Source organism: Garra rufa, chromosome 22 (assembly GCF_049309525.1).
Source record: "Garra rufa chromosome 22, GarRuf1.0, whole genome shotgun sequence".
Lineage (NCBI taxonomy): Eukaryota > Metazoa > Chordata > Actinopteri > Cypriniformes > Cyprinidae > Garra > Garra rufa.
The window spans coordinates 4039264-4055803 of NC_133382.1; the positions used below are offsets into that span (position 1 = coordinate 4039264).

Sequence of the window (16540 nt, forward strand, 5' to 3'; positions counted from 1 at the left end):
CCGTCTAACACCATCACAAACTCACTGGAACAATGACGTCTTCCTCATATCTCACTGCATCGGTGACACAAGCGTTAGTAAACACACACAATGAGCAGGACTGGAAACACGACTGGAATGTAGAACAGCCGCTCTTTCTTCAGACAAGTTCCTTAAATAATGTTAAGAAAGAGCAGGGCGTGAGCAGAGTTGACTTCAGGTGTATGTCAAGAGCAGGGAGGAGCTGGAGTTTGTTTTTATCAGAATATTTATTTATTGTTGCTATGCTACTGCTTCTACGTCATATTTACGTAAGGAACTGTAAAGCAATACTGTAAAATAAATACAAAAAGATTTATGAAGATATAGGACATGTTGAAAAAAATCAAGGTTAAAAGGATAGTTTAGCCAAACATGGTCATTCATCATTTATTCAGTCTTATTTTGTTAAACCTGTATGGTTTTCTTTGTACTCTGGAGCATAAAAGAACATATTTGGTAACCAAAGTGTTTCAGTGGCCATTGAACAGAAACATTTCTCAAAATACCTCCGTGTTTCGCAGAAGAAAGGAAGTCATACACTGCAATAAAATAAATAAATAAAAAAAAATTTCTCTGTATTTTTTTTTTTTGATTTCCAGTACAAACATTCTATTTTAAATCAAGACATGATCAATTTAATCAGTTAAATTACTGTTTTACAAAAGAAACAAAAATCATACACTGCAAAAAATAAAATAAAATAAATAATACATAAATAAATTTCTCTGTATTTTTGTCTTGATTTCCAGTACAAATATTCTTAAATCAAGACTTGATCAATTTAATCAATTAAATTATATTAAAAAACATATACACTGCAAAAATAAACAAATAAAAAAATTAAATTAACAAACAAATAAATAAATTTTCAGTATTTTTCTTAAATCAACACTTGATCAATTTAACCGGTTAAATTTTAGTGTTTCACAAAAGAATAAAATTCATACACTGCAAAAATAAAATAAAATAAAATAAAATAAAATAAAAAATAATTTCTTAGTATTTTTATTTTGATTTCCAGTACAAATATTCTTAAACAAAGACTTGATCAATTTAATCAGTTAAATTTTTGTTTTTAAAAAACATATACACTGCAAAAATAAACTTTTTTTTTAAAATAAATTAAATTAAATTAACAAATAAATAAATAAATTTCTCAGTATTTTTCTTAAATCAACATTTGATCAATTTAACCGGTTAAATTTTCAATTTTTAAAAAGAAAGAAATTCACACACTGCAAAAATAAAATAAAATAAAATAATAAAGAAATTTCTCAGTATTTTTTTTTTTGATTTCCAGTATAAACATTCTTAAATCAAGTTTTTTTTATATTTTCCTGGATGATATTTTTCTTATTTTTTGCAAAAACACAATTTGAATTAATAAATATTTTGTGTCATTTTGATTGTCAAGTTAAAAAGCATAAACACTTAAGTTTGACTCATTTTTCAGAAAACAAGACTGTTTGCTTCTCAAGTAAATGATTACAAATCTTAATTTAAAAAATTGGAAAATTACTAAAATACAAAGTAATATGATATGACAAAAGGGAGAGTAAATGACCACAGAATTTTAATTCTAGAGTGAACTATCACTTTAAGTGACCGGCTATTTGCTTTACATAACATTCAAATCCTAATAAACAATAAACTAGATTTATAATATTGATATCAAATAACAGAAAGCTCATTTGAATTACGAAACAGGGTTTTACAGCCTCACATAAAGCTGAATAACAGTGTTTGAGTTCCTAGGAGACATAAAGACATTGAGTGTTTTTAATTCCACAACAACCTTAGAAAAAGGCCTTCAGGTCACATTTCACTAACCACGTTATCAGCAGTCACTATAACCAAAAAAGGTTTTAATAAGCACGCAGTCCATTGGCCGTGTGGCTCTTCCCTCCTCCCTCTCTGCCTTTCTCTGAACTTTGAACGTTCACAATATCCCTGCTAAGCAAATTAGCTTATCCTGACCGCCGAGTTTAGAATTCTGCAGTCATTAGCATGTTCCTCTCGCTGGCTGTAATTAGGCCAGTAAGAAAATGTTGCTTAGACAAACAGCAGAGTAAGAGAATAGATGCTAAAATACACAGCAGTCATTTCTGTTTAAGCCCAGAGCGCCACTCTCTTATAAAACAGAATCGTCTCGTCGGGACTTGTCGGCATACAGCTCAGAATTAATTTTAAGCATTGTCGTGTTGTACTGTGAGCCTGGAGCCATTTCCCAAATGTAGACAGAACTGGAGTGTATAATATCGCTCTGCAATCCTCACCCATATGGTGCAAAGCTTACTGTGCACACAAAGCCTATATTTGGAGGGGCTTATAACAATTCATGACGGCAAAAACCTTAAACCTCTTGCATATGGGAGCTTGGTTTACCCGGCAAATGAAATCTGAGAGCTGTAAGGCGTCAACGTACTGATACTATAGAAAAAGCAACACAACACGGCTGTATCGTGTTACTATATATGTACACTACCAGTCAAAGTAAGATTTTTAATGTTTTTTAAAGATGTCTTTTCAGCTCACCAAGCCACAGCAAAAGCTGGACAATTCTGAAATATTTTTACTATTTAAAATAACTGCTTTCTATTTGAATATATTTTAAATTCTAATTTATTTTTGTGACTTCAAAGCTGAATTTTCAGCATCAGCATCGTTACGCCAGTCTTCAGTGTCACATGATGCTTCAGAAATCATTCTGATATACTGATTTGCTGCTCAATAAACATTTCTGATTATTATCAATGTCATATTTTTGTGAAAACTGTGATACATCTTATTTTTCAGGATTCTTTGTTGAATAAAAAGCTAAAAAAAAGCATGTTCTTTTATATATAACATTATAAGTGTATTTACTGCCACGTTTGATTATTTAATGCATCCTTGATGACTAAAAGCATTATTTTCTTTTAAAAAAAGTCAAATAAAACCTGGTTTACTTGTTATTACTTGTCTTCAGTGTCAAGTGATCCTTCAGAAACCATTGTAAATAGGCTGATTTGCTACTTAAAAAAAACATTTTTTATTATTATTATGGTAAAAACAGCTGAGTTGAATTTTTTTCAGATTGCTTTAAAGAAAAAAAGTTCAGAAGACCAGCATTTATCTGAAATAGAAATCTTTTGTAACATTTTATAAGTGTCTTTATCATCACTTTTGTTTAATTTAATGCATTCTTGTTAAATAAAAGTATTAATCCTGAAAAATGCACTCAACTGTTTTAAATATTGATAAAAATTAGAAATGTTTCTTGAGCAGCAAATCAGCATATTAGAATGATTTCTGAAGGATCATGTGACACTGAAGTAATGATGCTGAAAATTCAGCTTTGATCAGAGAAATAAATCACATTTTACAATATATTCAAAAAGAAAGCAGTTATTTTAAATAGTAAAAATATTTCACTTTTTTGCTGTATTTTGGATCAAATAACTTCTTTAAAAAACATTACAAATATTTATAAAAAATTTGACTGCTAGTGTATGCAGCACAGATGATTAGGTTTGATTTTTATATGCCATGCATTATACTGTACGCATGGTATTTAAAAAGCAATGCAATTATATAAAAGTATTAATTTCTATAATTTCTATAATAATTTTGAATCAAATAACTTCTTTAGAAAACATTACAAATCTTACTAGTCAAAAACTTTTTTGAACTGCTAGTGTATGTAGTACAGATGATTAGGTTTTGATTTCTATACACCACGAATTATATGCATATTGCATAACTTAAAAACTCGCAAGGTAAACCCACAGAAATTAGTGTATATACATAGATGATGATGACGAAAGCACGGCCAGCCAATAGCACGCCAGCATTTTTTTCCAGGCAAAACACACAAGGGCAGATCACACCTCGGTGGACAAATGACCAAAGTCACTCCGCTCTGTCCTTGCGCTTAATGCATTTATTCATTTACGCCTTTTTATCTACTTACGTCTAATATGGATTTTTTTTAAGTCGTATTATAAGCAGCAATGCTAGATTCTATAAACATCGCGAGTGGTCTCGATAAATCAAATTAACAAAGCAGCCAGTATATTAAAATTATTATTGTTATCATCATCACGTTTAGATCGCCCAACGTTTCGTGTGGGAGGAAGACATTTAATACATGACTAGGAACCCCATCCATAAATGTACTAAACGCTTATTGGTCGAGGGGCGTGTCTCTTTTGGTGATTGACGCGGCGCGCAGCCAATCCGCACATAGGATTTGGAGGCAAACATACGACGAAAGCACGTTTGTCCAATCGCAAGCGGCGCTGGGGTTTTGACCTCTGAAAACCGCATCACCGCCCCCATCATGTCCGTGGCGGAGGAGTGCTATAAAGGAGATCCAGTCAGGAGTTTAAAGGGCAGAGTTGTAAAAACTCCCAGGCAGTGGGGAGTCGGATTGCCTGACGATAGACTCCAAAAACAGAACACAATCCCCCGACGAACAAACAGCTAATGTCGATGCACCCAAACTGGATTAATCTTTTCGATCACTGCTAACGTTAGCTACCGAAGCGGAAGCCATCAGGAAAACAAACACGGTCGTTTAATGTAAGTATATTGCATTGAACACTCGTAATGTGTCAAAACCGAGGCGTTTGATTTTGGTTTCAACAATTCTCAATTGCATTGCTTCTAAGATGCTTGTTTACACGAAAATTGTGTTGTTCAAGGCTGTGGAACACGAAAGGAGGCGTTAGCCAGAATGACAGCCTCGGTCAGCATTCGCTTTATTCAAAATGCATCGAAAGTCAATGGTGAACAAGACTGTCAGTGCTCTCAAATGTTCAACATCTGTTTGGTTTTTCATTCGAGTGCGCTATCGCTTTAAGAAACTGATTAATTCAAGAACTGATTCTGTTCGCCTGCTTGAATGGAGAGCAGGCTGTTCTTGATAAATGAATTCGTTTTAAACCGTGCAGTCATGTGAGCTGCGCTCTTCGTCTGTTTGTCTTACGGAAATGTCCGATCAGCCCTGCTGACCATTCGCGAATGCGTCCGAAAGCCGTCATTTATTTCTCTAAAGGCTTAACACCACGTATGGTGGATTTCCAAAGCGAGCTCGCACGTCTGTTTACAGTTCTGTAGTCAGAAAGCGTCCAGAATGTTCCCAATCCATATTCATAATAACAATGGCCGCGTCTCAATGCGTACTCGTTCGATGCTCACTGCATACGTGAGCCATAAGTGACCGAATATCGAAGATCTAGCGTTATATTTGGTGTATTGGACCGATTTGGTCAGGGCTACACACCCCGAGCGAAGCGTCACGCCATTGGTCGCGATCTTCGGGAAATCCGATCGCCGATCTGTTGCGCAATGTGTGTCGCATTGTGTTTGAATGGCCTATATTCGCATAAAGGCGTTTTTACGCAACGGTTGACGGAATAAAGCAGGGAAGAGAATCCGTGTTATGTAATCTCCTCGAATCCTGGAGACTAGGAGAGTGCATTTAATAATAACCCTTTGGCCCTCTTCGTTTAGGAGTCACACTTGGCTCCTTCGCTGTTAAAACTGAGCTAAGCCGTAATGTAGCTTTTTGCTTTTTTTGTAATATGTTTTTGTTCAAGAATATTTTTTTTTTTTATTATTATGTAGAGTTTTGAGGGGATTTTATGACACCATGCAATATTTATACAATTTTAATGATCAAATTTCCCCTTTAGAATTGATATACATTTTTTTAATAGTTTTTTTTTTTTTTGTATTTTTCAATAACTGCTACATTTCACATTCAAATACTTTTTTTTTATTATTTAAATGGTGATAATTGTGCCATCTGGTTGCATTAAACTAATAAAAGGTTCTGTAATGTCATGTAAGCTTTTGTATAGCTTCATTGTTTTGTTTTTTTAAGACATTTTTTAGTTTTTGCTTCTAGATATGCATTTAGACATTCTAAAAGACTACTTTTTGTCAAGTTTTAGATATTTTTGCTTGGATAAATATCTGGTTCTGTCATGTATACACTGGGGGAAAAAAATGAGTTAAGAGTTAAGTGTTAAGTGGTTGCAATCAGTTTATTTAAGCTATAGTTAAGTAAACTAATTTAGTTGACTTAACTTCCATCTTTTCTTTTTAAATATAGCTAAAATAAATTGTTTGCAACCACTTACCTTAAAAAGAAATTAGCAAATTCAATTAATTTTTGTCAGTGTACAATCAAACCTTAAAGTTTATGTCAGAAAGGGAACACGTGGGAAGCATTACTGTTACTCGGATATATAGAACACTTGTTAAAATAAGAGCAAAAACAATAATTATGAAATCATAAATAATAGAGAAAAAATCAAAATGACCATTAATAAATATGCAGTGCATGCATTTAAACAAATTTTTTGACAAAAAACGGATAAAAATATCTCGCATAATTTCAAAATTTGCTCTGTTGCAGTTTTACCAGTTCTTTTATCTTTGTGTTTGTGAGAGGGAGCCTTTTTTTTTTTTTTTTTTTCTATATTTTCATTTTAATTTTATTACACACTCTCAATTTGCTTTAGAATATGGCCCCTTGATTTGCTCTGTGCTTTTTTTTTTTTTTTTTTTGCCATTTATAGTTTGCACCACCAAAATATTCTCAGTTTTTGTATTTGTTTTTCCCATTCATTTCCTGTCTGCAATTTGACCAATGACCCTTCAACATCCAAATCATGTCCATGATTTCTTTTGTACGTGTTCATATGGCTAATGCATAGTGACCAAGTGTCATCTTATTCCGATGAAGCTATGATTTTGAACATTTCAAAATATATTTCTTTAGTCAAAAATGGCCAAAGAGGCCCAGAGGGTTCTTAAACCATACGTTCGGGCCTTTCAGTGTGTCCCTCACCCTTAGGTCTGTGTTTGTTTACATATCTAACACCTTGCCTCTCTCTTTCCCCCATTCAAGGAGCACGAGAAGATTTTTCCTGCACTTGTCCACCAGCACTTCTGAGTCCCCACTGATCACTACTGCCTTGGAAGTTTTTGCAGCACTCAACTGAAGCAGCACAGACGAACAGCTATGCAGCTTGAAATCCAAGTAGCGTTGAACTTCATCATTTCATACCTGTACAACAAGCTCCCGCGGAGGCGAGTGAACATCTTCGGCGAGGAGCTGGAGCGGCAATTGAAGAAGAAATACGAAGGACACTGGTACCCCGACAAGCCATACAAAGGATCCGGGTTCAGGTGCATCCACGTGGGCGAGAAGGTGGACCCGGTGGTGGAGGAAGCAGCCAAAGAAAGCGGGCTGGACATCGAGGACGTCCGCAATAACTTGCCTCAGGACCTCAGCGTCTGGATCGACCCTTTTGAGGTGTCCTACCAGATCGGGGAGAAGGGAGCGGTCAAGGTGCTATACGTGGACGATAATGGCGAGAACGGCTCCGAGCTGGATAAGGAGATCAGAAACAGTTTTAACCCGGAGGCTCAGGTCTTCATGCCAATCAGCGACCCAGTGGGCGTCTCGTCCGAGTCCAGCTCGCCGTCGCCGCCGCCGTTCGGCCAGTCGGCGGCCGTCAGCCCGTCCTTCATGCCGCGCTCCGCCCAGCCTTTAACCTTCACCACAGCCTCGTTCGCCGCCACCAAGTTCGGCTCCACTAAGATGAAGAACAGTGGCCGCAATGGCGGCAAAGTCGCTCGCAGCTCTCCCACCAACCTGGGCCTGAATGTCAACAGCCTCCTCAAGCAGAAAGCCATCTCCAGCTCTGTGCATTCGCTCTACGGCTTTGGCCTGGGGAGCTCACCGCAGCAGCAAAAGGCGGCATCTGCGCTCTCGCCCAACGCCAAGGAGTTCGTGTTCCCCAACCTGCAAGGCCAAGGGAGCTCTGGAAGCGCTCCGGTGTTTCAAAGCGAGAACCCGCTCAGCCTCAGCCCTCTGCAGTACAGCAATGCCTTCGACGTGTTCACAGCCTACGGGAGCATCAACGACAAGTCACTCATGGATGGCTTAAACTTCAGTCTCAGCAACATGCAGTATTCAAACCAGCAATTCCAGCCTGTCATGGCTAACTAATGTGGAAAACGATTGTTGGCAAGAGGAAAACGAAAGGCAAAGACGCACAACTGTGGGATCCCTATTAGTCACTGATAAGCGCATGTGCCCAAGGGTGTTCACTTTGGTTTATTATTTTCTCCATTCGATCTCTCTCTGCCCCCTTGAGTTTGTACTAAAGAGTCCGAGCTCGGTTGGGTTCGGTCGACACGCGTCTCTCTTCTTTTCCTTTTTTTGCCAATAAAGCAAAAAATGATTTTTTTACTACCTTTTGGAAGAAAACTACTCTAAAACATACTCTAAAAAAAGAAAGAAACACAGAAGCTTCAAGTTCTGGCCTCTTACAGTATTTTAAAGTTGGTAAGACTTGGCTGATTTTTAAGGAATTGGCACTAATGCATATATATATATATATATATATCTGGGGTTACGTGGTCTTTTTTCTAATTGTATAATTTAATTGAGTACAGAGTTTGTAAAATATCAGAGTATATATATTGTTTCTACAACATGGTATTGCATTTATATCTTTTTACTACTCCAGTGATCTGTGATGGCTGCAGAAGCTTTATGTTATAATATATTGTTTTCTTTTGTTTTTTTCCTTTTTTTAAATTGTTAAAGAAATTCATCTTTAAAAATAGATCAAATTCTAAAGATTGTGTACAGAATATTCCTTAGTGTTGGAATTTCAGTGTAGGAATATTTGCTTTTTTGAAACAAAAAGAGTTGTATTTTCTGTTAAGAGTTCAACAGATTTTTGCTATATTATGGACAATGTAATCGTATATATTAATTTTGTACCTACATTGTGCAATACTTGATAAAATATGGTATAACAAAGTATTTTGAGTCAGTGTCTTACATGTCAAGAGGGACTGAAATAGTTTATATTAAGTTTGTATTAAAATGCTTGAAATATATGCTTGTCTTTTATTTTTGTTTTCTTTTTTTATTTGACATTTGCACCCTGGCCTTTTTCAATAAAAGAGAATTTAGGCAAGAATAACCTGCTGGTGTTGCTTTTTCTTCCACGTTACATAAGCATTGTTCATGAGTAACTGAACGATTCAACATGCTTCGATGTGATTGCTGAATCTGAAGCACAAAATGGCTTCTAAAGAGGAACAATGTGTCAGAAAAAAGACATTTGTTGTGCTAAACCGTCAAACATTCAAAGTCTGTGAATGTGTGCTTTCGGTAAGGTGCGGCGCAGGTGACCTTTAAAAGATTAATAAGAGCTTTGGGCTGATTCAGCATCTCATTCATTTCTGTGTCTGTGTTATAACTAAGACTAATGATCAGCTGACGTTTCCTCATGGCTTTCAGGTGATAAACTCTTAAAGATCTCAACTGTGAACCATTTTGGAGCGCAAATGCGGTGAAGGTTGAAAACAAATCGCTCGTGTTTGCTCTTATTGCGTTGCATCTGAGCTCCCCGCTGTGAGAGGCTTATTGCTATAGTGCAGCGCAACAATTAAGCTTCAAATGGCCACTTTGTTTTCTCAGCTGAAGTGCAAAGCCTCCGTGAGAGCGAGCGTTTTGAGATTACGCTGGTCGTGGCATTCACAACGTGCGCTTGTTTATTTTCAATACTGCAGTTTGAGACTTCGCTGATGCCAGCGTGGACGCAGATAGAGCACCATCTGCTTATCTCAAGTCTGTTTTGGCACTGGGATTTATTTTGGTAGCACTTTAAGCATATCGCATGAGAAAAGCCAGGTTATATGACTTCGATAATGTGTTTTGGTTGTATGCACACTAGGCCTTGGTGGACAAACACCAAGTCTGTTTTCGTTACAGTGACCCGATGAATGTTTGTTTTTGTCTGGAGTGACTCCAAACCTGTAGGCTAGGATATGTTATGCATTAACAAAATGAGAAAATACTGGAATAGAAATTCCACAGAATTTCATAACTTCCCATATGGCAGAAAATATACCATTTAAAAACATTTCAAATTTAAAAGTTGAGGTCAAAAGTTTACAAACACCATGCAGAATCTGCAAAATGTTAATTATTTTGCCAAAATTAGACAGTTCATACAAAATGCATGTTGTTTTTTATTTAGTATTGAGCTGTATAAGATATTTCACATAAATAAGTTGAATTTATAAAAATGACCCCGTTCAAAAGTTTACATACTTGATTCTGGTTGTTACCTGAATGATCCGCAGTTGTGTTTTTTTGTTTAATGATAGTTGTTTATGAGTCTCTTGTTTGTCCTGAACAGTTAAACTGTCTGCTGTTCTTCAGAAAAATCCTTCAGGTCCCACAAATTCTATGGTTTTTCAGCATTTTTGTGTATTTGGACCCTTTCCAACAATGACTGTATGATTTTGAGATCCATCTTTTCACACTGAGGACAACTGAGGGACTTATATGCAACTATTACAGAAGGTTCAAACACTCATAAGGAAAATGTACACATCTCCATTCTGTTCAAAAGTTTTCACCCCCGGCTTGTAATGCATGGATTTTTCTTCTGGAGCATCAGTGAGTGTTTGAACCTTCTGTAATAGTTGCATATGAGTCCCTCAGTTGTCCTCAGTGTGAAAAGATGGATCTCAAAAGCATACAGTCATTATTGGAAAGGGTTCAAATACACAAAAATGGTGAAAAAAACAGAATCTGTTGGACCTGAAGGATTTTTCTGAAGAACAGCAGGCAGTTTAATTGTTCAGGACAAACAAGGGACTCATGAACAACTATCACTAAACAAAAACACAGCTGTGGATCATTCAATTAACACTTCTTCATTCTGTGCAAAAGTTTTCACCCCCTGGCTCTTAACACATGGATTTTCCTTTTGGAGCATCACTGAGCGTTTGAACCTTCTGTAATAGTTGCATATGAGTCCCTCAGTTGTCCTCAGTGTGAAAAAATGGATCTCAAAAGCATACAGTCATTGTTGGAAAGGGTTTAAATACACATACAGTAAATGCCAAAAAACAAAGAATTGAAGGATTTTTCTGAACTGTTCAGGACAAACAAGGCACATCAACAACTATCACAAATTTTCTTTATTTTCTCTTGTGGACTATATGTAAACATCTTTTATGTGAAATATCTTATTCAGGTCAGTACTAAATTAAAAATAACATGCATTTTGTATGATCCCTCTTATTTTGGTAAAATAATTAACATTTTGCAGATTCTGCAAGGTGTATGTAAACTTTTGACCTCAACTGTGTGTATATATATATATATGGAAATGTATGATCTCGCCCCTAAAATACATTTTGAAACAAAATTAGGTTGAAACGAAATAGACTTTGTAAGCTTCACTGCTTACAACAAATATTTAGCATATATTTAAAATATATCTTTTTTGCCATATGGGATGAGGCACATTGCAGACGATATTGAAACCATTTCCTAAGCATCTTTTAAGCATAAACATATAGATGTAATATTACACAAGACACATTAGGTTATGATTCCAGCTCATTCTGATCCATCGCCAGTGTCCTTAAAAGGGAAATATACTATAGCAAAGTGCAAACATTCCCCGTGTTTTGGAAAAATGTGTTCTGGCACTCGGACAAACCTTGGTCAGTATCATTTTGAAGGCAGTGCCAAGTCACTTTACCACAACAGGATCTATCCCAGCATGCTGTAGATCTTTCAGAGACACACTGTACCCTATGAAAGCACTCCATCAAGGTCAGTAACAGGTCAGGATCTGGACACAGTCAGATCACAATACCTGAGACGGGACTGTGGGGAATAAATGTGCCTTTGCATCAGCAGCATCACGCCGTCCACTGCAGACATGCAAATGGGTTTGAGCTGCATGTGAAAGGCATTGGCACGTTAAGTGTTATTCTCAGTCAGAGGTGTGTTTTTTTGTAGTTTTTAGGTGGAGTCTCGCTCTTATGTGAGCGAAGTTCAACACCCACAGTAAAAATGTGTGGCATCTGTGTGAGGACGAGCTTGAAAGTCAGGAACATCTGGTGGATAATACTGGATTTTTGTGTAACTTGTTCACTGTAAAAATCCTGTTTTTCAAAGTTGTAAATAAAACAAGAAGAAAATGCTATTTCAGTGTTTCTACTTCAAAATGTCATGTCGAACTCAATGCGTTAATTGCATTTTCTTTGTAATTATTTGAGAATTTTTCTAGCAATTTCTGAGTGAAAACTGTTTGTATGTCAAATTGTTTCAGAAATATATATAATTTTCCGCATTAATTGTTCTTGCTCACCTAATACAATAATACAATCAAAACCTATTCAAGCAAATGTTGAGCTTGTAAATGTAATTAAATAAACGTTTATTTATTTATCATTTTAATATTTTCATTGAGAAATAATGTAGGGCTGGATTTGATTTTATTCATTAGGAACTAATTGGCTTGTGTTGAAATGATAATAAAAATATTTTTTTAGTGCTTTGTCCCAGTTTTTTTTTTCAAATAACCCACTAAAGCTAAAATTGTTTTGGTAAGATTCACATTTTTTAAAGATATTACTATAGATTATAATATTTCACAGTTCTTTATACCCAGTTTGATTTGCATATTTGACCTGTTTTCAACATAAATTGCCCACTGGGTATGAAGTCAGATATAAGTATGTCCAGCTTTATCCACGCATACAATACACTCAAGTAAAGAGATATATGATATAAATATCAAATCGTACCTGCTTGATTGCTAGTATCATCTCAAAATGTAACTACAGTTGAAGTCAAAAGTTTACATATACCTTAATGTTAATTATTTTACCAAAATAAGAGGGATTATACAAAATGCATGTTATTTTTTATTTAGTACTGACCCGAATAAGATATTTCACATAAAAGACATTTACATATAGTCCACAAGAGAAAATAATAGTTGAATTTATAAAAATGACCCAGATCAAAAGTTTACATCCCCTTGATTCTTAATACTGTGTTGTGACCTGAATGATCCACAGCTGTGTTTTTTGTTTAGTGATAGTTGTTCATGAGTCCCTTCTTTGTCCTGAACAGTTAAACTGTCTGCTGTTCTTCATAAAAATCCTTCAGGTCCCACAAATTCTTTGGTTTTTCAGCATTTTTGTGCATTTGAACCCTTTCCAACAATCACTGTATGATTTTGAGATCCATCTTTTCACACTGAGGACAACTGAGGGACTCATATACAACTATTACAGAAGGTTCAAACGCTCACTGATGCTCCAGAAGAAAACATGATGCATTAGAGCCAGGGGTGAAAACTTTTAAACTGAATGAGGATGTGTACATTTTTCTTATTTTGTCCAAATATCATATTTATTTTCATTTAGGACTGCCATTCAGAAGACAAAATAAGTTAAATTTAGCCTGATCTTCAAATTCCAAAAGTTTTCACCCCCGGCTCCTAATGCATCGTTTTTTTCCTTCTGGAGCATCAGTGAGTGTTTGAACCTTCTGTAATAGTTGCATATGAGTCCCTCAGTTGTCCTCAGTGTGAAAAGATGGAACTCAAAATCATACGGTAATTGTTGGAAAGGGTTCAAATACACAAAAATGCTGAAAAACCAAAGAATATGTGAAACCTGAAGGATTTTTTCTGAAGAACAGCAGGCAGTTTAACTGTTCAGGACAAAAAAGGGACTAATGAACAACTAACACTAAACAAAAAAACACACTCAAGTAACAACACAGTATTAAGAATCAAGTGTATGTTAATTTTTATAAATTCAGCTATTATCTTCCCTTGTGTACGTAAACGCCTTTTATGTGAAATATCTTACTCAGGTCAGTACTAAATAAAAATAACACGCATTTTGCATGATCCCTCTTATTTTGGTCAAATAATTAACACTTTGTAGATTCAGAAAGGTGTATGTAAACTTTTGACCTCAACTGTATATCATCACACAGCTCTAATCTGCTAAATGTGACAGTAAGTCATTTCGATATTAAGATATTAAACATTTACAACAATGTTTTTCTGTAAAGCTGCTGTAAAGACGCTCCAGGCAAAAACGTTTTTTCATGCACCTATCAAGTTTAAGATTTTGGGCTTTTTGTTTTTTCATAAAGTGTTTTTTCAGACTAGTGGAAAGAAAACATCTAAAAGACACTGTTAAGTGTTTCTTTTATAGCTCTTTATCTATTGTGTCAATAGATTTCAATTACAATCCATATTTTTAAAGGCCGTTTTCTCAAAATGAGTTTTTTCTCCTACACTGAGCCATAAATCTCCACTTCAGTAGCACTTACACACCAAACTTTACATTTTTATTCCTGTCTATATCCTGAAGGTTTTTGCAGAGGGATTTGTTCAGATATAATTTGCTTGATTTTATACATCCCATCCCGTGGTAACTAGGAATTACACAAGATTCAGTCTGGATTCAGAAGAAGAGATGATGCCAACCCCTCAGAGGACCGCCGATGATGCCAGCCTTGAAACAACATACAGCACTACACAATTTTTCTACAAGTTTGATTGCAACACATAATCATTACTATTAGTGTTCATCATTTTGATTACACCATTTATTTTTATTTATTTATTTATTTTTTTGTACAGCTGCTTTGCAACGATTTGTATTGTGAAAAGCGCTATACAAATAAACTTGAATTGAACTGAATTGAATACAACATTTTATTTCCTAAAAAATGGTAAAAAAATATATAGTGTTTCCTCTCAGTTTTTTCTCAATTATGTTGTGACAAAACGAGATACCCAAAATTCCCTGACTCTAAATTAAACAAGAATTTTGAAACTGACTTCATTTAGTGTTTAGATTTTTGTACTAGAAATGTATGCAAATTAGTGCATATTTCATTAAATAATGGCTCATTTGCATATTTAAACCCAACATTTTAGAAAACCTGTTTGCAATTACCAATGTAATCGATAGACTGGGTAAGTAAGGTGATAACTATTAGTTCATTTTTTTTACCCTATTCACCTGCAGTGTCTCGCCTTAAGCAACTTAACAAGGTGAATTTTAATTCATTGTTGAATCAAGGTCTCTAGGCCCTTCAAACACTTCATCTAGAAGCTATGCTCCTAAACACAACCTAGATGTTTCACAAAACACTCCCACACACATTTCAGCCCAGATTACATGGCGTGACGTGAGAAGAATCATTCCTACAGATGGCTTATAGCTCAGCCGGTAATAGAGCACAATAGCAGCGCTTAAGAGCTCAAACGGCTCGGTGATATTGCGGTTACGACAGACTCTCTTACACAATGAATGACAAGCGGCTCTCGCAGGCACTGATGGATTCTGTTCACCGTCCTCAGAGAAGAGCATCTGCGGCCGCTTCTCTCGGCCGGTCCCGATGGTGTTCGGTGTTCTGGCCTGTGTAATTTCATCTCGAATGCCTCCCTACAGCTCTCTCCATAAACATTTGCACTTATAGTAGGAAACTGCAACACAACTCCCTGTCTAATCTGGCGGCTGAGGCTCTGGAGAGAACAGACAGCCGTTTGAGAAGCCGCTGTAACTTCAACATTAGATTTTATGTTTGTGTCTATAAACCATTCTTCTCTACATCAGAACTTCAGAACAGTTGACGATGTTCTGACTTCTATTAGATTTCATCTTGAATTAAATGTTTTATTCCGTATAGTGAATTGGTTCATTGTAGCGCTGGAATTCTGATTCATTCTAGTGAATCAGTTTAACTGAACAACTTCTTCAAATGAACATAATTATAACCAGTTTGCCAACTGTTGTCCTTTTTGTACTATGTACTGTGTTTTTGACTTTTATAATGTGTTTAAAAATTGTAATATTTAATTTAATTTAATATACATTTTACCTATTCAAGTTGGATTCTGTCACCCTTATTCAGATTCAGTCATTCATTCCGTTCTGTTTTTGGCTATTAAAATTATATACATTTTTTCTTGCATTTTTTAAAAATATTTTATTCTATTTAATATACACTGTACCCATTCAAGATTCTGTCATCCTGGTTGAGATTCTATCATTCATTTAAAGTAAAATGTATAGGTTATAGATTTATATTCAATATTAAGATATATTTGCTATTTAAATATTTACATTGTAAATAGTAATTAGCTTTAATTATGTTTTTATTTATACAAATTTAATTAAAAAACAAAACAAAAAAAATATATTATGAAATGATGTAATGAAATTACATTTCAGTTTATTGTATTAATATTCTACATTTTTACTTATAAATTATATAATTCAATTTATATATATATATATAAGATTTTAATATATTATATAAATATTTAAAATTAATATTCTACATTTTTACCTGTATTTATTATACATTTTACCCATATTGGGAATAAATTTTATATAACTATTATATCCAATTATATATTTAAATATATTTAAATATATTATATATGTATTTAATTATATATGTAATTATGGTTTTATGTGTGAGTGTGTATGTATATAAATGTTAAAATTATATTTCATATTTTAATTAAAAAATGTAAATATTTACATGATGATTAATAATTAATTTTAATTATATTTTTATTTATTTAATTTAATAAACTTTTTAATAAATTATATTATATAATTTATAATTATATTTAAACAAATATATATA

At 34.6% G+C, this 16540-nt stretch overlaps 1 protein-coding gene across 1 annotated transcript; it reads left to right on the plus strand.

Annotated features, from left to right (window-relative positions):
- Positions 1-4386: 4386 nt before the first annotated feature.
- On the plus strand, positions 4387-9017 carry tob1b (transducer of ERBB2, 1b). Its single transcript, XM_073828232.1, has 2 exons — positions 4387-4584; positions 6923-9017. The coding sequence occupies exon 2, from the start codon at positions 7037-7039 to the stop codon at positions 8027-8029; it is 993 nt and encodes a 330-aa protein (XP_073684333.1). The 5' UTR covers positions 4387-4584; positions 6923-7036; the 3' UTR covers positions 8030-9017.
- The last annotated feature ends 7523 nt before the right edge of the window (positions 9018-16540 follow it).

What these genes read in the sequence shown, in the direction of transcription:
- tob1b (XM_073828232.1), top strand. Translation starts at nt 7,037, where the DNA reads ATGCAGCTTGAAATCCAAGTAGCGTTGAACTTCATCATTTCATACCTG.